The 22810-nt window shown below is 38.2% G+C and overlaps 1 protein-coding gene across 1 annotated transcript in view; it reads right to left on the bottom strand.

The window, feature by feature from the left end:
* Nucleotides 1–4242: 4242 nt before the first annotated feature.
* Nucleotides 4243–22810, bottom strand: part of RFX6 (regulatory factor X6) — a gene marked incomplete at both ends in the record, with an annotated part of 35662 nt that continues 17094 nt past the window's right edge. The window contains 13 exons of the mRNA XM_080343025.1: nucleotides 4243–4406; nucleotides 5538–5756; nucleotides 6755–7264; nucleotides 7804–8013; nucleotides 9381–9503; nucleotides 10625–10742; nucleotides 12765–12874; nucleotides 14121–14265; nucleotides 15666–15825; nucleotides 17893–17942; nucleotides 19971–20084; nucleotides 20177–20254; nucleotides 22585–22692. Coding sequence (XP_080199151.1) covers nucleotides 4243–4406; nucleotides 5538–5756; nucleotides 6755–7264; nucleotides 7804–8013; nucleotides 9381–9503; nucleotides 10625–10742; nucleotides 12765–12874; nucleotides 14121–14265; nucleotides 15666–15825; nucleotides 17893–17942; nucleotides 19971–20084; nucleotides 20177–20254; nucleotides 22585–22692 — 2109 coding nt within the window. The remainder of the gene's footprint in view (nucleotides 4407–5537; nucleotides 5757–6754; nucleotides 7265–7803; nucleotides 8014–9380; nucleotides 9504–10624; nucleotides 10743–12764; nucleotides 12875–14120; nucleotides 14266–15665; nucleotides 15826–17892; nucleotides 17943–19970; nucleotides 20085–20176; nucleotides 20255–22584; nucleotides 22693–22810) is intronic.

Here is a 22810-nt window from a genome sequence, read left to right as displayed (position 1 = left end):
TCAACTTTAAGTCTACTGTTAAGACCAGACCTTAAATGAATCATAACCTAGTCTGGCAGCAGGTTTCATATAATCTCAACACCCACTGCTAAAACCAGAAACAATGCACTTTCACCAGTTCCTGCCCAAGTAAGTCCCAGTTTTAATTCTTACTATAATGTTAATCTATATTGGTCTCCCTACATTCTCTTTTCTCTCCAACTAAGCATAGTTTGTGGCTCCCTTTAAGCAGCAGCATTTATTGGAGCTTGATAGCCACTTCTAAATCCAGTATTGACTCATGGTCCCAGCTTTATGTTGATCCAACCTCTGAAGTTAGCCCTAATGCCAAAGCTAACTGTGACTTAAGCTCCACACTGAATACATCCCTAAGAAGAAAGAAGCAAAATTTCCTGAATTAACTATGTTAAATCAAGCATACCACGTGGGCCCTACTGGCAAGAGCCATAAAATGAGATCAGGCATTATGCAGGTTCATCCAACATACTAGCCTGAATTCAAGCCCATATACCCAAGTGTAGCTATTCCCAAATCCTACAGAGTTCATCATAAAAACTAGATCTGTGACCTCTTTCATCCTGGTGATTTAGAATAGTTTTGTAGGCCCTCGTTTGCAAAAGTCGTAAGACCCATACCAACCAGCCCACCCTTGTCCAGACTCCATCACCAATGCTAATATAAAATTTAATCCAATCCAGTCCCTACAGATAATAACTTGAATTGGACCATAGCCAAAATCTACTCATATAGAAGGCTAGCACTTACAATCTGGGGCATATCAGCCCCAAAACTAACCCTAAACTATCTATTCGCAGCTATCAAAACCATGTAAGGCCTCCTGCATTACTAGATGTAATTACTAGCAGGCAAGCCCAACAATTTTAAGTTTAGCTTGATGGCACTTTAAATTTTAGCACAATAGTATTGGGTACTGTGGATCTCCTGGCCTTCAGGAGTACATCTTTGTCCAGAGGGCTGACATCAATGGCCCACGTTGTTACTCTTTTTCTTCTAGAGATTCTGGTGTTTCTCTGCCTGATCTTTGATTCTGTTCCTAACAGATTTAGTTTTTTTAGCGTAGTATATCTACCCTTCTAAGAGTGATAACATCTCTACAGTTTGTTTTTTTTTCTTTAAGTGTTCTAAGTGTGGGGTGCTTTTTGTAGCTGTTTCTTCTCTAATCCACTTGCAACGTAAAATTAAGTCCACTCAGTTCTGATCTCACACTGAGGGAAACAACACAGCACTATGTCATACAAAACATCTGTTCCCATTCCAGCATATTTGTGATCTACTAGTCTGTCTTAAATATAAGGTTCAGCTAAAGGGCTCATCTCTACCCGCTGCAGTGCAGGACCCCTTCCTCTCTGTGACCATTGACTGCTCACATACTTCTCCAATATTGCTTCTTTTTGGATTATATAATTTGTATTAGAATCAGCTTTACTTTGGAAGTGACAGCAGATTTGATCTGTTCATCTACCTCTATTTTGCCTTTTCTAGCACCAGTTCCAATTCACTGATATTGGAAAATAGATCAAAAGGATTTCATTTTTATCTTTCCTTCTCAGAAAAAAAAAAAAAAAGGTGTGTTTTTTGTTTTTTGGGATTTTTTTGTGTGTGTGTGTTTTGTTTTGTTGTGTTTTCCTCTAGACAACATTCATTTGGCACTGATCCTACCCAAAATGTACAATTTTTTATCACAGATTTTTTGGTGTGTGTATATTTAAACCAACATATGAATGCATCCACTAAAAGGCAACTGAACTAAGACCACCAAGCAGTGACTCCATTGATTCTTCGTGTTATTTATTACAATGCTGCTACAGTACCAAAGGTAGAAATATTCCCATGGGGTATCCACAGAAGCTATGAATTATTTAATTTACCACTGACAAAACTTACCCAATTCGTCAAAGCACATATTTGACTGAACTAATGAGTCTAAAATAGAAATTTCTCCTTTGGCTTTGCTAGTTACAATTTCACGTTTGTTTTGTTCTGCAGCACTCTAAGACATTCCTCTTAAATTTCTATTTGAATATTAGATTTTTTTTTTACTGCTCTTTGCTGTTGACAAGGAAGTGCAATTAACAACAGTGTGATACTTCATGCTACTCTGCATTTTGCAGCCATCATGAGAATCTGCACATTTAATGATATTGTATTGTTTCTTATCTCAGATCAAGTGCAGATAAAGTAATTTACACCAAAAAAAAAAATCCCACAGTGCACAACGGTTCACATAAAAAAGAGAAAATGACTGGAAGTGATGCATGTAAATGACATATGAGTTGCTATGCAGCACAAACAGTGCTTTTTATTTAGGGCTTGATAGACTAAGACACTATTTGTTAGTGGCTGCCTACTTCCTCTAAATTCTATGTATTTCTCTCATGTAAATTCAACAGCCTGGAAGTTTCCAGCTTAAAGTAATTATCTATGCCATGTCATTGGTCAGCAGAGGGAGCCAAGCGTTTCAAGACAGTGAGATATCCCTTCCCTTCATAATCCCCTCCCCCATTTTATCTCACTTGGAATGGGAGGGATCTATCTCCATTAACTATAGATGTGACCTGCTTAGATAGGGAACTTGACTTTTATGGGACTAATTTTAGGAGAAAATATATACTGTTCTGAATAACCATGAAGAATGAACTCTTTTTCAGTACTTACTTCACTTGGTGTAAAGCATTGCCCTTGTTTGAACAGCCTGTATTACACTATATGTCATTGGGAAATTTTGTTGAAACCAAAAATTTAATGCATCATTATGGCATTTTTGGTCACAATGTAAGACTTCACCCTGAATTAGGAAGGACTTGAGCTGGGGTCTTCTATTAGTATTATTAGTAGTATTAATTTACATATCAGGAATTATTCATGAGCTAGTCCAGTCAATGCTCCTTATTGCTTTTCTGCTGCAGTCAGACTTCTCATGATAGAAAACACTAAAGAAATAAAAACTTCATCATGATATTATCCATTTTCTTCCACCAAAAATACCCTACTATCTAATTGCACAATATCCAGCATATATTCAATGGTTTGAATAGGAATATGAACATCAAATAGTCTCAAACAACTCAGAAGACTGGATTAAAATCCAAACCTGAATCTGAGGCAGGGAACAATCTGATTATAATCTGATTATAAAATAACATCTGTTCTTTCATGAACGTGTAGCACAAAGCTTATTTCGTAACTGGGTTCTTTTCTTTGTCCTCTTTAATATCATTAGTGAATATTCTTCACCTGGTTTCATTCTGGTTTCTCCAGAAACATATGTTTGTATACTGAATATCATTGTGCCTGTAAAATATATTGTTATTAAAATAGCTGATCTGGAGTGGCATAATATTTTTCATCATCTTTGCTATTTTGGTCTCAATATAGGTAGTTGTCCTAAACCTATTAAAGTTGATGTACTCCTTTTTTGTGGATTTCCACTAGTAGAAATTTTGGACTCGTACCCCAAGTAATTTTGAAATCCCACAACATTTTGTGGCACAGTTTCATTTGTTTCAGTTATCTGGATAGAGTGGCAAGCTACCACAATTGTTTAGCTTATGATATTTGCATGTTTTGTTGGTTTTACTTGAAAAGAAAGTGGCTTATTTTAAAAGAAAAAAAAAATCTCCACAATATGTTTTATTTTTTCCTGAGGACTTTCACTTACACAAATAGGCACTAAGCATTTGAAATTAACTTTCCAGAGCACAACAGTAAAAAACTTAAGAATTTGGCTTAGTTTCATTTAAAACAGTAAAAATTGACCTTGTAAACATTTCCATAGGAGGTAGGATGCATACATTTGACAATCTGTCAAATAAGAGAAAGTAAACAGTTACTCTGTGATCCTAATAAATAATGAGCAACACAGGTATTAAATAAACATTTTTATACAAAAAGACATAAGTGAAAGACTAAAATAGCATTTTTAATAAATTAGGAATAGATGTAATCATTTTGGTACAACTTAGTCTTCCTTACAAGTATCACTGACTCTTTCTGCTCACCGTGAATTTCTGACTGAACAGCCATAATGGTGAGAACAATCCTGAGTGATTCACTAGCAGGACCCACTCTAAATATAGCTATTTTTTGTGTGAAGAGCTGCTAATATCCCTAAAATGTCTCCTTTCACACCTGTATATAATACTTTTCCACCAACTTGAAGGGGATTGCCTTAATGTTTGGATTTGGAAAGTGAGCCTAAGGTATTGACATGTCTCCCCCAGTTCAGGTTCCTCCAGCAGCTGTACCCATGAAGACAGTGTTGATTGGCGGCAAAGATGACACCATATCTCTGCTTGGTGGGCCATGGGACTCCAGATTTTCCTGAGAATGGAACTGACCAGGTGTTCCATACATACACTGGGAAGATGTGGTTTGCATGTTTGAAGCTGTGGGAAAAAAAGATTACCATCATTGCAATTTTTCTATCTGTTGAATTTAATAAAAAACACAACCTAATTTCATCTGATGGAAACGCTTGTCTACCAGGTAAAACATCTGAAGGACAGAAATGTCAACACTTATGTACTTCACTCAATTTACCTATACTTCTAGAACTTTCCTTCAGTGGATCCTCACACTATCAGGGAATGGGTCAAAACCCATGTGTAAGTCTGCTAAAAATCCAGCTATGGGCTTGAAGCTTATAGCTTGCATACGAGCCATCTTCTATGAAAATTGTCCAAAGTTATTAATGTGCACTATGCTCATCTTTCCATATCCTGCACTATTCAGGTCCATATTCACTGGTGGCATCACTGCCACCACCTGGCACATATGGACACAGAATACTGAAGATACTTGATGGACACAGTCCCTGCTTGGTGGTACTGTTTTTTCCCCCCACCTCTTTAGTGTCCTTTAAAGAACTGAGCACTGAGTTCTTGCAGAGCCTTAATGAGGCAAGTAGTGTCTGATCTTCTATGTGAAGTTAACAGGTAAGTAGTAGGAAGAGGTAATCTTGTGGAGAAACAAACGGTGCCCTAGTTTGTGTTTTCCATGCATGCCTTTTTGGAATGTGAGGCCAAACTCAGCTGCCATTTGTTTAATGCATATACCAAAACAAACTCATTGGAGTTAGCGTATTTCACCTAAAATTCACTGTTACTTGGTGCCTTGCCTAACACACAGTTGAAGCATAAGACAGTAAGGGACCATACTACAAGTGTATATCTAGACATCCCTGATCCAGGGTTCATTTGATCTCTTTGACAGTGAAGATCCATAAGAGCCAAAAAGTGTTTCCTGATATGGATTTTTCTGCAATTCGGGCCAGCTATTCCACTCCTCATGGACAATGGATCATAGTCCTCCTTATGGAAGTGAAGAATTATTAAACCCAGTGTCCTGCAATTTTAAGGAAAATACATCTTATGATACATCCTAGCTACTGAGCTATTTTATCACTATGTTGCATCTCATATACCATATATATGAGCTACAGTTTAATCCTCAGCACTGGTTAGGGTGTTAGAAGGTTCATAGGTAATAGGTCTTGCTCAGTTGCTGCCTATACTTACGCATAGGAGTCCGACAGACAATTGAAGGTGAGGACTCTGTGTAGAATGAGCCTGTTTGTTTTCTTCCACTGTCATCCAAGATATTCAGTGGATCATGTATATCATTGTATGATGGCAATGATCGAATGCTGCTTACACTGCTGATTACAGAAACATGTTGATCCACCATTGTTCCAAGCCTGTGAGATTCTGGATAATTTATATTGTTTCCATAATATCCTATTGACAGGAGATTGGAGAAAAGCAGAGTGAAACTACTGTTGAAGAGAGTCAGTAGGGTAGTAGCATGTGATAACCTGGGACAAAAGGTAATTGTTACCAGCTGAGCCCCTTGAGAGTAAGATTATTTATGTACACACACAGCCTAGAAACATTAGTAATGTATGCAGTGACTGACCCAAAAGAGGGGTGGTAGCAAGGGTGCAAAAAATCCTAGAAGTTCTGTCATGCCTTCAGTACAGAACTGGCCTTCCATTCTAAGTTCAGAACCAAACAGTAGCCTGCAATAAGGGTGGTCATGAGAGACACCATGGGGACTCCTATCCATGATTCAGCGCTCCCTTCTGAAGCCCACAATCAAGGAAAGTATACTTGGAAAGAAAATCTGCATGGTAGTACATACTTCTTGCATATACAAATCCACGTAAAAGCAATATTTCCACTCTGTCTTTCCTCCAGAAGAGGGAAGTGGTTTTGCTGACTATATCTCTGAAGCAGATTGTGGCAATAACTTTACATTTGAGGTACGAGAAATATTAGGGCAAAAATCTCAAACTAATGCTAATGCACATTTTTATATTTCATTTTACCATGCTGACCCTGTGACTAGAACGGTCCATTATGCTTATCCCAGAGCCAAGTTATCTTTTGGCTGCTCTGTTTTATAGTAGATGTTCTGGGGGCTTTTCAAGATTGTTAAATCACAAGGCCACCCTGGTTTTTCTTCCTTTGCGCAAGACATGATGGTTGTGCCAAAGAAAGATTAGCATAGGTGCAGCAGATGCATTTGAGGTCAACAGAGGATTCAGCAGAGGAAAATAAATCCTTAAGTAGCTTGTTTAGCTGCTTTACAATCTTTATGTGTCATGAAAGAAGTAGAAAACAGGAAAGTATAAATAAGAACTGAAAACAACTTTCATAGAAAAAAGCAGAGAAAAAGTGTTCTACTCCAGCAAGGAAAGAGAAATAGAAGAGAAAAAGAAAATATATATTAATACCGTTGGAAGCATTAGCGGGATATGCTGCTCCTGGGCACGTAGACACTGAGTTGCTCAAGAAATTGAAACTCCCAGCATTCAGAAACTGAATATTGTGTGTGTCCTGAGACATGGATGAGGGAACATAGCTGGAAGGGGATCTGGCATTGTATGGAGACACAGCACAACTGTTGCTGAAGTAGTCTCTGGAGAAGTGCTGTTCACTCAAGGCATTGAATCGGCTGTGCTCTGCTCTGTGGTGGTAAACTCCTGAAGTGGAATGGGGCTGAGTTCTGAACATGACCTGGTAATTGGAATTATTTCCATAGTAATTCTGATTAGTTTGTGACAAAGTCTGGTAAAGGGGTTCTGAGTAGGAAGAGCACTGTGAGTGTGTGGATAGCACTGGACCTACACTTGGAGGTCTCACAGCCATTGGCCCCTGGTTGATAACACTTCCTCGGCTGACCATGGCTGGTGAAATGGGTGGAGTCATCAGATGACCAGTGCTTTGAGACAGCTCCATCTGACCTGTAATAAGTAAGCATTAGCCATGATTAGCATTCATACTGCAATACTGCTGAATAGAGCAGATCTGTTAAGACACTAACCCTCTGGTGAAGTGTACACTACCAACTGAAACCTTTACAAAGGATATGCATTGCCCCCCATCTATACAGTGCATGTTCTTTGATCCATGGCTTTAGGCTACAAAGATTCCTGCTTTCATTCTCCAGCTTGGAGGCTGCCACATGCAGTGGGAAATTCCAGCATTTATAATACAAGCCTCAGGTGCTCCAGGTGTCAGTGTTTATTCTCTCCTCACAAGAACCTCACCAAACCAAGAGGTATGGAACAGTTTTACCACTGTTCCAACAGGATCTATTACTGGCAGGGCTTTACAATTGCCACCTTCTGTAAATCAGCACAGAGGGTGAGCTCATGAAATATTATTTACTAGAGGTCTTTATAAAAGCATATGGTCATTGCTCCTACGGCAAAGCGTTACTGTGGACTGAAAGACTAACAAGCAAATAAGAGAAGGATAAATTAGAAGAACTGATCCATACCTGTCAGCTGCATAGTCTCATTATCTCCTGGGGTGAAGGGGTTCAGACCAGAAGCTACACTGCTGGGCTGGCTAGCTGACAAGGACACATAGGTTTGCTCTCCTAGACACTCATTTTTGACTGAAGTGTCACTGGGCAGAGGAGCAGCTTTGTTACGATTTGCTAGGAAGCAAGAGCTTGGTGATGCAGTAAAGGTGGCTTTGCTTGCATCTGCAAGAGTAAGCGAAAATTCTTGGTGGCTGTAATGTATGCTCATTGCATGTAAATTCACCACTAGTATATAGACAGCATATGAGCTGCCTGATTTGTTCATATCTTTGGTCAAGACCCAGTGAAACCTCCATATTTTGCATGTAGCAAATGAATACAAGTATTGCTCTAGCCTTGATCTCCCCAGTGGAACTGTTAGTATCATATTCCCTGACTACAGATCTAAACCACAGTGTCAGCTTCTTACTGAAGCCATCATAGTGAAGGTATGGATCAGATTTATTCCCTTGAAGTAAATGTCAGCAATGGAGTCAAGTAAATTGCACTGAATGAATCAGGTTCATGGCACTTCAGCCATGGCATTTCAGAATGGTTGAGCTCTGTTTTCATACTGATATCTAGAGAAAAGTATTTGTTATACTCAGTAGTTCTTCAGTTTTCTGCAGGCTACTGATAAAGTCAGTGGAAGTTTTGCTATTCTTCAGTGGAAACCATGACTTTACCTTGTGGTTTCAAGTACTTTGCCTAAGCATCCAAGGATAAGGCAAGTATTACATAGGACAAGTTTTTTCCCAAAGACTGAATTGAAAGAAGTGCAGCATCTGCCGTCAGACAAATTCTATGCAAGTTTCTTGCAGCAAAATGCAGATTACAGACCAACAACAACAAAAAAGATATAGATTTGTTGCCAGTGCTAATGTTAATAAAAAATAATTCAGCAGAACCCAGTCAAGTTTCACCAGATTTTAGGGTTTAACCTGCATCAGAACTTGATCCAAATAAATATTCATTCATTTTATAACAAAGGACATGGAGCATATGACTTCAAACTGTCTAATCTTGAAGAAACCTGGTAGATGGAAAATGTTAAGAATACTGTTTAAATTAATTTTGTTTCTCTTCCACATAGTAATACTTCAGCCAGATGTTAAATAGGGCTCCCAACTAGTGTTCCAATGTTACAGGGACATTTGCATTTTGGTAACATTTAATACATTCCTAGTTCAATATGTAATTACATATTTAAGTTTTGACAGGAAAACTGGATTAGGAATTCTTGCCCTTCCTGCTACTTATAGCTCTTTTCACACTTCAGCTTGTGGCCCTTCAGGTATACCTACAAGTGTTTGTTGCATCGAAGATAATTTCACTGATCCAGTGCATTCACATTCCCACAAAATGTTAACTGAACTGTGGTAGGAAGTTGGGAATGAATCGCTGAGTCACAAACTTTTCAGGTGAATTAGATGTTTCATATAACTACACCTTCAGGAGAAGACAGTAACCCTGCTTCTGTTTGAAGTTGAATGAACATGACAAGTTCTGAAAATAGAGGAGTGCATTCAAAAGAACTAAGCTCTAGTTACCTAAATTCTTCATATATTTGTCCAGTAGATTCTGGAGTTCTTGTTCTTTGTCATTGTGGAACTGTGTCTCCATGGCGAGCAGGATGTACTCATCTAGTAGCATGCGGATCAAATGAAAGGAACCTTTTCGAGGAGAAAGAGAGAGAGAGTAGCTGAGTTATCTTTGTGACCATCTCTCAGCACCCTACAAGAAGCCAGTGAAACAAACAAATAATTGTGGACTTTACATGACCTGGCAATACCAACAAGGAATAGTGCCTAACTTCTAGCTCTAATCTCTCTTTGCACTGGCCCACCTAGCTCAATTGTTTACTGTCCTGTAGGCTATTTGACCACTAATTACATCAAAGAAAACTACTGATGAAAGTGAGACATGCTTTATACTTGAAGAGGGCACACAGTGGAGCTAGATAAGGCTGAAGTCTGCTAGAATGCCTCTGCTCTATTTCTGTTTGCCTTGTGCTAAATAACCAGACAATAACTGGTGAAGTCTTTGACCTTATTTCAAGGATATATCACATTTAAGATGTGTGTCTCCTTACAGCTGTTTCAAACACCCTCTAAATTTTAGATAACAATGTACCTACAATGAAACTTAGAAAATTATATAATAGATTTAAAATGAGTTTCATTTGTTCTATCATCTTCTATTTTAAAATGGGTTCTTTCTGAGAGTCCCCAAAAATGTAAGCATTTCTGAAGATGGACATGTAAACCTTGATTTTTAAAAGCCACAAACACTGTTCAATTAACTGATTGCTGATCCCAGAATTAAGTTAGTGGTGATATGCCAAATTCATTTTGCTTTTATGAAATCTTTTATTTTTTTATGAAATCTTTCATGAAATGCACAAGAACTTCTATGGATCAGTAATTTTTTATCAAACTGACCCACATGTAAAACTAATAATTTAAATCTTCCGTCTCCAATACTGAGATATGCAGTTATGCTTTCATTGTTGTATCAAAACAGAGCTTCTAGCTTTTAAATGGTAAAAGAATGCCAAACAGCAATTCAAATGAAAAATGCCTTTGAAAAATTAACATACAACACAGGTCACCAACAAAATATTGCTAGCATTTACTGTGAAATAATAGTTAGAAAAATAAGTTACACAGCATTTGTGGCTTTGATCAAAGAATCTTTAGACCAAGACAGGTTCCTCTGTTGAGGAAATGGTGGAAAGCTGGTAAGTGCTAACACATATGTACAAAATATAAGTGTTTTTACAAAGACCAGGTACCAAAACTCGATGCGTTGTTTAGAGTTAGGTTATGCATCACTCGAGCACCGAAAAAACTCCATTTGAGGAGGAAGTCTTGAGCTCTTTTCTTTAATGACCTCCCATTTTGCTTGCTTGCCTGAAAGAGAACAGTAAAATACTGTTAAGTTCGTTAACTTGCTTTCTGCAGACAGGAGAAAAAGGAGAACTTAATATGCTTGAGAGTTCCAAGAGTCCTTGACTTAGGCTGATGCAGCAGGGTGCATCAAGCTGCCTGATTCAAACTGTCTTCATAATGTATGTCCTAGACTGATAAAGAAGAGCAGCATTCACTCTTTTCAGTGCAACCAGAGTAGAGCTCTGACAATGTTAGATAAATCAAATTGCTTACTGCTTGGGGTTTGTTGTGCCCTGGTGGTATATGAAATGTCTCATATTCTAGTATTAAAGATGCTAAATTATTCTATAAATATACAAGTGTACAGGGAAGAAAAACAAAGCAAAACACCAAACACCCTCTGGCACTATGTTATTCCGGATAAACAGGGAACAGAAATTGCTCTTTGTACTTTAATGTGATCAGTATAATACCGGCCAGTCTTTCCCTTACAAAATGGTATGTTTACTATTGATGCTTTTAATGCTGCTCATTTCATACTGTCCCTTTGCTCTGGCAGTGATTTGTTCATGTGGTAACATATGCCTTGTTACTTTCTCAAACAGCAAGCAGAGAGAAGCTGTTGTGCAAGTCTGACAGTAACCGCACTTTAAGCATGGACAGAGGCAGGCAGCAATGGAAGGATTACAGGTGCTGTAAATTATTAGCTTCTGCTTATTTGACCTAGCCACATATCAGGACTTGCAGGTTTTCTTAACCCTAATTACAGGAAAACAATGCTAGAAACTATACCTGTTAACTTTAATAATACAATATTGCATAATAGATGCTGAATGAGAGAATGCTTCACTTTTTCTGCCTGTCTTGTTTATCAGGAATTGTCTTCTGAAATTGTGGAATCAATTTTACACCATAACAATTCAGTTCTAATAGAAGTTGTAACTGCTCAGCTTCAGTGGGAGTTTTCTGTTTAGGTGAACGTGTATGGGGACTTGTTTTGGTTTTGCTGCCTTGAATCATCCAAAGCTCCTCACTGTGCTGCTCACACATGACAGCAAATGTTAGGAAACCCAGAGTGGTTTAAAAATAAATTATCACTGTCTCTATTGATATTTGGGAAAACAGGTGAATAAAGAAAAAATGACATGCCCATTGTTATTCTGTAAGCGGCAGTCACTCTTCTGCAAGTCAGTCAAGGCTAACTGCACTGTCTCCTCCTCTTGCATCCATTCATGTCAAGATGTTCCCTAAAACAATGGATAAGATATTTCCAGGTACAATGTGACCTGATGGGATGACCAGTGTTTAGCTACTAGCAAGCAATGCATTAACGTTTTATTCTGCTAGTTTACATTCATTAGAGTCACAAAATGGGTAAATATCTCTTGAGTTACAACTCAGAACTCAATTATTTTGTTCTGAACTTCAGTGTAATTGTTCCTGTATAACTACATGCGTATAAAATACTTCTAATTATAAAACATCTGGTAAATCAAGGGGGGAAAAATCCCATCAAAACCATCAATTACCAAGTTAAGCACCTTAGAAAGCTACAAAAGTCTATCTTCTATCCTGGTCTGTAGAAATCCTTCCACAGGTTAGCTAATTCTGAATCCATTTGCTTCATTAAGTTATACCACATACAGTAGATTCTGAATACCATGAAAGAAAGAATTGATTCTCTAAGAAACAACTTTTGTTCACCTTAATCACTGGGCAATACCCCTGTGATTCTGCACGCACAGATAAGATGGATGGGCTTCTTTCGTGTTTATGACAGGACGGACTTTAATGCTTTCGTTAAGATACTTCTTAGTTTGTCACACACATAAGACTGTTCAGCAGCAGTCAACATGATTAATTAGAACTAATGACACTAGAACCTTTCACACCAAACCAGAACTCCCCTGTTCCAATAAGGACATGGGAGCAGAGATGAGAAACCCGTGTGGGAAACCAAGACGACTATGTAAGTAAGAGATTGTGTAAGGAGAAAGGGAAGTAGGATTTGGTCTTGAGTCAGGCAGAACATTTGAAAGGTACCTTGATGACCCTTTGTTCAACCACAGTATCCAACCATTCAATAAAAGATTCCACAGTGGCATTCTTCTTTAGAAGGTCCTTCAGTTCTTGGAACACTGTAATAGAGTCATCTACCATGTAAAAAGGAGAACATATCATTGCACGCTATTCTGAATGTGAGAAAAAGCCACTCACCAGTCATATGACATATTGTAGCATGGAAAGAAAAGGGAGAGAATTAGAGCAGTGAAGAAATGAGCAATTCCACAGCAAAGCAAGCACACACACATCCATCACACATATATATTTTAATTACTTAAGTATTACAATCAAGCAGGTTGTAAGACAATGGAATTTTACAAGAAAACAAAATTTTAAAAAAAATCTATTTTTTCCATTCATTTTAAGATTCAGCCTTGAAAACCTTTCTATTACTAAGTTTAGTAGTAAAGCTTTATCTGTAATGTGGCAGACTTGTATACTGTCTCAGGTTTCCCGTATATTTTACATGTTTTTAACAATCAAATGTAAAGCTAACTTTCCCAATTCTCACTTTCAAAAAAGTACCTGAATGACCAGTTATTTCTCTTATCCTTTTATTCTTTTTAACCAGTGTGATAGAAGACAAAGAACAAAAATGGAAACAATTACAGAGAGAGTAAGAAATGGACAATTCAAATGAAAATATGAATAGGATTGTGAACTGTCAAAGAAAACAAACTTTGATGATCAAAGTAACAATATTTGGAAGACAACATATTGTTATTGCTCTCCTTTCAGGTCTTCAAACAGTAATCAACATGATTCCTGTGATGAAAGTTATCTTTTTTTTAGCAGAGAAAATGGTTACATCTTTTTTCAGCAACAGGTATATATATGAGAATTGAAATTCTCAATATTTGTACTTCACTCTATTCTGTGTATGAAAATAGCTGTTACATTTTATAGAAAATTATGTATTTTTTAAGAAGATCTGCTTGCAGAAAAAAATATTGTGTTTATACAGACAAACAAAAAAGTTACCTAGCTTAAAAATCCAAATACTGAGACACCTTTCAGGAATTGATCACCATATTATTAGGACAAAACTTCAAAAGAGATTTTATTACACTTAGCAACTGACATGTAATTATTTTTGCAGCAGCCATTTAAAGCCATCTGGTTGGGATGACTTCTCAGGGCAAGCTACTGTTCTTGTAGGACACACTAGGGCAACCAGCTGGTTTTCTTGAAACAATTGAAGTTAACACCAAGCTAGATTAGCGAATGCAGTGTCTACATGTGCCCTTTCCCAGTCCAACTTCAAGTAGACTAGTGTATCATGGATTGAAAGAGTGAATTACTTTTAATGATACAAATATATCACCATGGACTTACATTCACTGTAGACCTCACCATCAGAGTCTGTGCTCCCTGAGACTGCAAGGAGTGCTTGAGAGCCAATACTATTCAGATCAACTTTTTCAATATCTGACACCATGGAATTCACCACATGCTGATCGAAAAGGGCTGGTCGAGCAATCTGTAAGAGAAGGCAAAGTAAGTGCCGAGACACTGCTATGGTTTAAGCTCAGCCGGCAACTAAAGCACCACACAGTTCCTCACTCACTCTCCACCGGCCCCCATCCCAGTGGCATGGGGGAGAGAATTGGAAGGGTAAATGTAATAAAACTCATGGGCTGAGATAAAAATAGTTAATAATAAATAAATAAAACCAAATTGCAGAGAAAAGGGGGAAGAAAATAACAGAGAGAAAAATACAAACCCAGAACGACAAGCAATGCAAATGCAGACAATTGCTCCTGACCAACAGACCGATGCTCAGCCAGTTCCCAAGCAGGCGACCCCTGCCAACCTCACCCCTAGTCTGATTGCTGACCATGATGTCATTGGTATGGAATATCCCTTTGGTCAGCTGGGGTCAGCTGTCACAGCTGTGTCCCCTCTTTTTGTGCATTTCTAGCCTATTCATTGGGGGGGCAGTGTGAGAAGCTTTGAGTCTGTGTAAGCCCTGCTCAGCAGTAACTAAAACATCCCTGTATTATCAGCACTGTTTCCAGCACAGATTAAAGCACACTCCAATACAAGCTGCTATGAAGAAAATTGACTCTATCCCAGCCAAAACTAACACAGACCCACACTTGGGGATCACCTGAATAACTCCTCAGAGAAGAATCATATTCTATTTAATTTTCTTATCATGACTGGCTTTCTCACAGATCAGATGTGACAATGTTTCCCTTTCTTAAAACTTTTAATACTCTTCTAATGTGCCTTCCTATCGGATTATCTTCATGGTGTCACCCACATGCTACTTCTGTCTTTATATCTGTGAAAGAGAAAACCATGCCAGGATGAATATATGGTGCATCTACAGTTATTCATGAGTACTACCACCTCAAAACCCAAGCTGCCCCAAAAAGCATTCCATACTTCTGTAAGGTCTACCAAACCGTCACATGGGGATGTCTCTTGATTGCAGACACCTGCATCCTGCCAACATAGCCTTGGAGCCCTCAGCTACCTGTCACTCATGTATTCTCCTTTCAGTCAAAACTCAAAGAGAAATAAGCTCACTAAAGAACATCCTGGACAAGACAGTAAACCTTTGCTAGGCAAGAAGGATTATCTGATATTTTCTGATTTGGAACAAATACCCATATATGCCACTTCGTAATTTGATTGTCATGATAATATTTCATTATAACCATGGTCTTTTCTCTCTTTCCTAATTCTAAAGTTTGAAATTTTGATCAGATCTATTTATGGCCACTTCTTACTTGCATGGTTAACACTACAACAGGTAAGTCTTCCATGGTTGAAGTTGAACCTTGAAAAAATAATGCATTATATCTCAATAGCCAGCAAGGTGTACTGAATCTAATTGACAATTTTTTGGACATATAGTCTTATTCTGTTTACCTGTGCTAGGTGTAGGAATGACGTCTGTCGTTTTAAGGAGGAAACAAATCTTCGTGCAATAGGTAGTTTCTTATCTGTCAGGTTTTCTGGTAGATTTTCCAAAGAGGAAACAACCCACTGTTCCCAGTTTTTTGCAAAATTTCTTATATCTGCCAGTAAACTATAGGAAAAAAAGAATGTTTTAGAGAAACATCAATAAAAATTGCCTTGCATTAGTTTAAATAATTTGGTTTCAATCTATGATAAACAGATTCATGGATATACCGTGAATTACTTCTCAGATGTCACCAAAAGGAAACAGGAAATGACCAATCATCAAAAGGTGAAAATTGACTATATATTGATCTGTACCTCCTCTGAGAAAAAAAAATGTAAGCCATCTGCCAATTGAAATAGGTTGAGAAATGCTAGCTTTAAGAATAAGCCATAAGAAATCCATGAACCATTAGAGATATCACAGAATCACAGAACGTTAGGGATTGGAAGGGACCTCAGAAGATCATCTAGCCCAATCCCCCTGCTGGAGCAGAAACACTTAGATGAGGCTACACAGGAATGTGTCCAGGTGAGTTTTGAATGTCTCCAGAGTAGGAGACTCCACAACCCCCCTGGGCAGCCTGTTTCACTGTTCTGTCACCCTCACTGAGAAGAAGTTTCTTCTCAAATTTAAGTAGAACCTCTTGTGTTCCAGTTTGTACCCATTGCCCCTGGTCCTACCATTGGTTGTCACCAAGAAGAGCCTGGCTCCATACTCATGACACTCACCCTTTATATATTTGTAAACATTAATAAGGTCACCCCTCAGTCTCCTCTTCTCCAAGATAGAGAGATCCAGCTCCCTCAGCCTTTCCTCATAAGGGAGATGTTCCACTCCCTTAATCATCTTCGTTGCCCTGCGCTGGACTCTCTCCAGCAGTTCCCTGTCCTTCTTGAACTGAGGGGCCCAGAACTGGACACAATATTCCAGATATGGTCTCATCAGGGCAGAGTAGAGGAGAAGGAGAACCTCTCTCAACCTACTAACCACCCACCTTCTAAAACACCCCAGGATGCCATTGGCCTTCCTGGCCACAAGGGCACAGTGCTGGCTCATGGTCATCCTGCTGTCTAGCAGGACCCCCAGGTCCCTTTCCCCTATGCTGCTCTCTAATAGGTCATTCCCCAATACTGGAACCTGGGGTTGTTCCTGCCCAGATGCATGACTCTACACTTTCCCTTGTTATCTTTCATTAAATTTTTCCCTGCCCAACTCTCCAGCCTGTCCAGGTCTCGCTGGATGGCAGCACAGCCTTCTGGCGTGTCAGCCACTCCTCCCAGCTTGGTATCATCAGAAAACTTGCTGATAGTACTCTCTATTCCCTCATCCAAATCATTGATTAATATATTGAATAATACTGGCCCCAGTACTGATCCTTGAGGCACTCCACTAGATAAAAGCTTCCAACTAGACTCCACCCCACTGACCATGGCTCTCTGGCTTCTTCCCTTCAGCCAGTTCACAGTCCACCTCCCTACCCTGTCATCCAGACCGCACTCCCTCAGTTTAGCTGTGAGGATGCTGTGGGAGACTGTGTCAAATGCTTTACTGAAGTCAAGGTAGACCGTATCCACCGCTCTGCCATCATCCATCCACCTCGTTATGTTCTCATAAAAGGCAATGAGGTTGGTCAAGCACGACTTCCCCTTGGTGAAGCCTTGTTGGCCGCCCCTCATGACCCTCTTATCCTTGATATACCTTGAGATGGCACCAAGGATTTGTTCCATCACTTCCCCAGGGATGGAGGTGAAGCTAAAGGCCTTAGTCAGGCATAAACCCCCAAACAAGATGCCATTCATGGGAAAGATGGAAAGATTCAGCAGTAATTCTCCTCTTATTAATGTCTCGTTGAGAAAATGTTTGGATATTATGGTCATACATAGAATACAAACCCAAAAAGTACTCTGAAAAAAAGGTAACAATTATTTTTCCTTAAACAACACAAGGACATTTGTTTCTTTTTTTTGTTTGTCAGAAGAAACCTATTTCAAATTATCCAACAAGCCAGTAAAATTGGACAGTAAAGTACTGTGTGTTATTTTAAGGCAGTTCTATAGGTGTGTCAGGGCTGACAGTATTTTGCCATACGTACTCTGCTGTCCTAAAACTGAGATATAGAATTTCCACTAGTTACCTGGCATATGACTAACAAGCAGAATGTAGCATTATTATACAGTGTCAAACACCTACCTTTCTGGCATTTCTTGCATTGTTGCAGGGATGAGCACATCTGTAAGTACCTTCAAAAAGTCAATAGAAAATGATATCAAGCTTCCACTGACCATTTATTCATTCATGTCTGTCTTGTCTACTTAGATCGCAAAGTGATAAGGACAGGAAATTTATACAGAATTAAGCCATTCAACCTCTTGTTCAGATATTTATATACCTAGTTTTCTTCCATCACTATTAGATAGGAACACATGAACTATTTATATACCTAGACAGCTCACACTCCTAATGTGTGCCAGTGTGCCGATAAAACAAGAAAACGCTATCACTCATGTCTTATAGTAGGGAAATCAGCAGAAGTGAGACGCATAAACACTTTTCCAGCATCACTGTGAGTCTCAGTAAAGCATATACTCCAGCATCTCCCAAGCCTTTGAGTGCTATTAAACCTTTGACTCTTCTTTCTGCCATTCTGCACGTGGCACTGAAGGTGTTCATAGCTTGGGACTAATCCCCCATAGCTACATGTGATGTGGAACTGTTTTGTCAAAAAAATTGTGCCCTCTGACATGCTTTCTGGGGAATATTATTGCAGAGAGTAAAGATGTTAGCCTATGTCCCAAAAATCTGTTTCCACTACTAATGTAAATGGTTTGATAAAAACACAATAAAATTCCTCCTTCAATCTGCCAGATGTGCTGTCAAGAATATCTACCATGATTGTAAGTGAGAAATAGTGAGAGACAAAGAAGAGACACAATGGTAAACGTATGAACTTTTGAGAAATTCTGCCTTTTTCAATTTCTAATTTAGTGGTCCTGTAGTACTTCTTCTTCTGTCATATTAAATATTTATTACAAATAAAGTTAATATTGGATCTATTGGGACAGCACAATTGGAGCAGGAAAAACACTCATAAATTCAAGGTACAATATATAACCTCTACAAGTAAAGGAGGCTTAATGGCTCATCTCCAGGGTAGTAATTATCATCTCTAATTATAATCACCTTTGCTTCACTCTGCTAATTAAAATGTCTTCTTAGTTTGCAGTTTGATATGCTTCCAAGAAATGTGTGTTTTCTTATTTTCTGGATTTTTCCCTGCATTTTTGTACAGCAAAGAATGATAAATAGATGACACTCAGACACCAGTGCTAAACAGTCCCAAGTCTCCTGCTTCAACTGCTTGATGTTTGCTGTTAATGACAATAGTTATTTCTTCCCATTGATATGTGGTTGTGAAATGTGTTAGAGACAGGATGACAATCCTTTCCAATGTAATATGGTGTGTCCTATCAGAGGAACTTAAACACATCATAGCTGTTAATTAATGATCAGATCTGATTTTCCAAATTAAAAATTCAAGAAACTTTATTGGCATTACTTTCTTTATTTTTTCCACGTGCTCTATTGCTCAATCCTGACCTTGTAATACTCCTTATTTTCACTTAACTATTCTGTGATCATGCTGTGAACTAGATAAAAGAATTGATGTGGCACAAAACCAAAATTTTTTTTAAACCCAAACCAGTAAGGAGTGCAGCAGTTTTGCTGGTACATCTAGCAGCATTGAAACAGAAATGAGGTGTAGCAGGCAGAAGAGGCAGGAATATCTTAGCCCAGTATTGTTCTAACTCTGCAACATGAAACCACGGCCTGACATAACCTCTGAGTAGCAGATTCACACGTGGAATCCCCTCACTGCACTGCCACACTTTCTTTGCTGGTAGACATTGAAATAATCTTTTAAGTAAAAGCAAGGCCTCAGTTTTCATCCAGGCTTAATTTAGCCAGCCTTGTCAGTGAAGCACAGAAGCATTTCATTTAGCTACATTCAAGCAAGTAGGTCAGGATTTCACCATTTGTGTGTGTGTGTGTAGTCACACATCAAGTGTGCAGCAGAGCTGTGACTGGAATTCAGCTCTTACACGTGTCGGTTTTATGTTCTCGATTTCTAAGGAATCCTTGCTGCTTGACACAGGTAAGAGGCAGAAAGCAGTTGTAGCATCCTGTTATTCTAACTTCAACGCTGTTTTTACACATGCAAAAGCTGTTACATGGTTGAGATTATCCATGTAGCTAAATGTTTAACTTACCTTATACAGGATTGAGTCACAAACACAGAAGATGTCAATGATGATGGGATTTTCAAGCAGGGGAAGAAGATGGTCAGGCATTCCTTGCCAGAAATGTAACAAGAAATGCTGAATCTAAAGGAGTAGGAACCAAATTAATGACCATAAATTATGCTTTCTTGACTCCCTGTGTATATATACCAAGAATGTGTGTTCAAACAACATACCTCTTCAAAGTTCCCATTAATTGCATTGTCAAGGACACACTGACAGTGTGTTTTGTACATCATGATAAGAGTATCTACCTATTTTGGAAGAAAGAAAGATTAAACATTGTTTCTTAGCTCCGTACTGCTAAAGTTATCTGGGTTTCTGCTTTCTGTAGCTAGTATTTAAAAGTAGAATATAAACTATATTACAATGCATATTTACAAACAGGCAGTCTGTATAGTCAGCAGTAATGAGGAGGTCACTCATCTCTACTTTTTAGCAATATCTTGAAGTTGCAATGTTGTTGTCAGAAATGTAGCGTCTGAATCTGTATACAATCTGAAAATGTGGATATCAAAGCAAGGCAACAATTAAGTTAGCCAGGCAGATGGTAAATTCACCTTTCCAAAGCTAAGATTAATCCCAAAGAGTAGTGCAAGTTAATCATTAGGCTACTATAGGCGTCTATGAGTGTTCTGAAACATCATCTAGTTGGACAAATGAGAAAATAGCTGCCAGTCATTTGGTCAAAGTTTAATCACTGCCTTACACAAACTGAACTTTAAAAAGCAGAGCTCCCTTTCATCTCATCAGGCTGATTTATCCGAGCAGAATATTCCCTTATTTTAATAACTGCGCTGAAGTATTAGAAGGCTTTGTAAAAAATGTACTGTTTTTTTAATTTGTAGGAAATTATAAAACAAGAATTTTAATGTCTTTAAATCTAATGTATTTCATGTAAATTTAATGTATTTCAAGGACTTAAAAGTGCTAGAAAAACCATTCTCACAGTCCAGAATCACACAAAGTTTGTTATAGCTTGTGAACTTCACCAGCAAATCAATATCAGCTTTCAAATGAACCCAGTACTGCCTTATTTCAATAGGTTTACTATACAGATTTATTTGAAAATGTACAGTGCTGACTTTCAGACCTGCTTCTGTAACTACATATCTTTGAAAAACAATGGCAAATAGTAAGATTCAAGAACATTTTAAAGATTTTTTTTTTTAAAGGACTGATGGAAGTTTAAAGTTTGGGTAAATTTTGTTCAGAAACAAAAAAATGCAGAAATTATCAATCTATTTTAGCGCAGGCTGCTTCATTTATGAACTCTCCAGAGATTTCAGCTGCATGCAATTTCTTGGAAGTTTAATGCAAGAGTCAAACTTCATATATGGGCTCTCTTCATCAGAGTAGCTAAATACCTTAGGTTCAATAACCCTTCATCAGATAAGTTGAATGAAAAACAGGAGAGAAAACAGGAAATAAAAAAAAAAAAAAAAAATTTAAAAGTATAAGGAAAGAGCAGCAAGGAAAGACAGAGAAACACACTCACAGAAATTCATCTCTCTTTCCACAGTCTTGTCGCAAGTCTGTGAGTCTGTTCCCAGACACGTACAAAGCCCTGCCAGAGACTCCCATTATCTGGTCCCAATATCAGAGCAATTACATGTTGCTGACCCAAGACTGAAGAGAAAATCAGTTGCATCTTTTTCTTCATTGTTGGAATGGTAAAATTCAGTTTTGCTTACACTGCTATATCGGGTCTGCCAGGAACCTCAAATGCTCTTCAGATTTAAATGTTATGAGAATGTTGTATGTATGGGAGATGTCAATGGAGACTATAGTAGTAGGTGATGCACCCTGCTGAGCACATCGGTTCTTGGGCTTTCTTTAGGAACTGTAAGATTTCCAGCTAAGATATCTGTACTACAGATGGCTCCTTTTGTTTAGATCCTCACAACTGGAATCTCAGGCTTCACTACTTTCACAGAACAAACTTAAGAGGAAGGGCTCTTAAAAGAAAAAGATTTAAAGCAACATATCTCAAGACAGCCAGCATCATGATCCTTACCGGAGGCTAAACTGAGGAGTTCACAAGGTACACCAGAAGGTTTCTAGCACAGTTCAGGGATGCAGCAGTCCATAATGTGACCAGAAATGACACAGCAAGTAGTCAACGACATAAAATATATGCCAGCAATACTTGGGCCAGCAAACTCATATGCTCAGATTTTCAGTCTTTTTTCAAACAATTAATGAAAGAGAATGAAGTTTATCTAATTATTTGTTGTGAATTATCTGCTCTGATCTAATCAGAACAAAATTTACTTTAAATCCAAAGGCATTTGTAATGAATACAAGTCTCGGTTATTTGTTTGTTTTGCTCTTCTCGTCTTACATACCATCAGTTTGTAAAATACTAGGTCAGTTAATAGGTAAATAATTCAACCACCTTTCCAGTGGAAAGCCAGTTAATCGGTGTTAGTAAAGGTTTGCCCCCTCTATAAATCAGTCACCTCTGTTTGATTATGGACATTTCTGGCTCTTTCATGTCAATACCTCAAAGACCAAGATATGAAGAAACTTTCTGTGGCAATTTTTGATCGGTAAGTCAGAAGAGAAGTAGCTCACATTTTACCTTGTCTTTAGAAATGCACCCTTGAAGCAAAAGATGTTGAGCACTTGGAAATTCTGGGAGGAGAGTTCCAGTTTTGGAACTCAGAGAATATTTACGAGTGAAACCGCCCTGAAATGGAAGGGAAAAAACAGGAACATTTAAATAGCTAATGTAGATTTAACTGAAGCCAACAACTAATGTTAAATTTGTATATTATCTCATTAGTCCCTCCGTCTTCCAAAATAGT

The sequence above is a fragment of the Nesoenas mayeri genome (assembly GCF_963082525.1).
Source record: "Nesoenas mayeri genome assembly, chromosome: 3".
Lineage (NCBI taxonomy): Eukaryota > Metazoa > Chordata > Aves > Columbiformes > Columbidae > Nesoenas > Nesoenas mayeri.
This window is presented reverse-complemented; position numbering and strand designations above follow the sequence as displayed.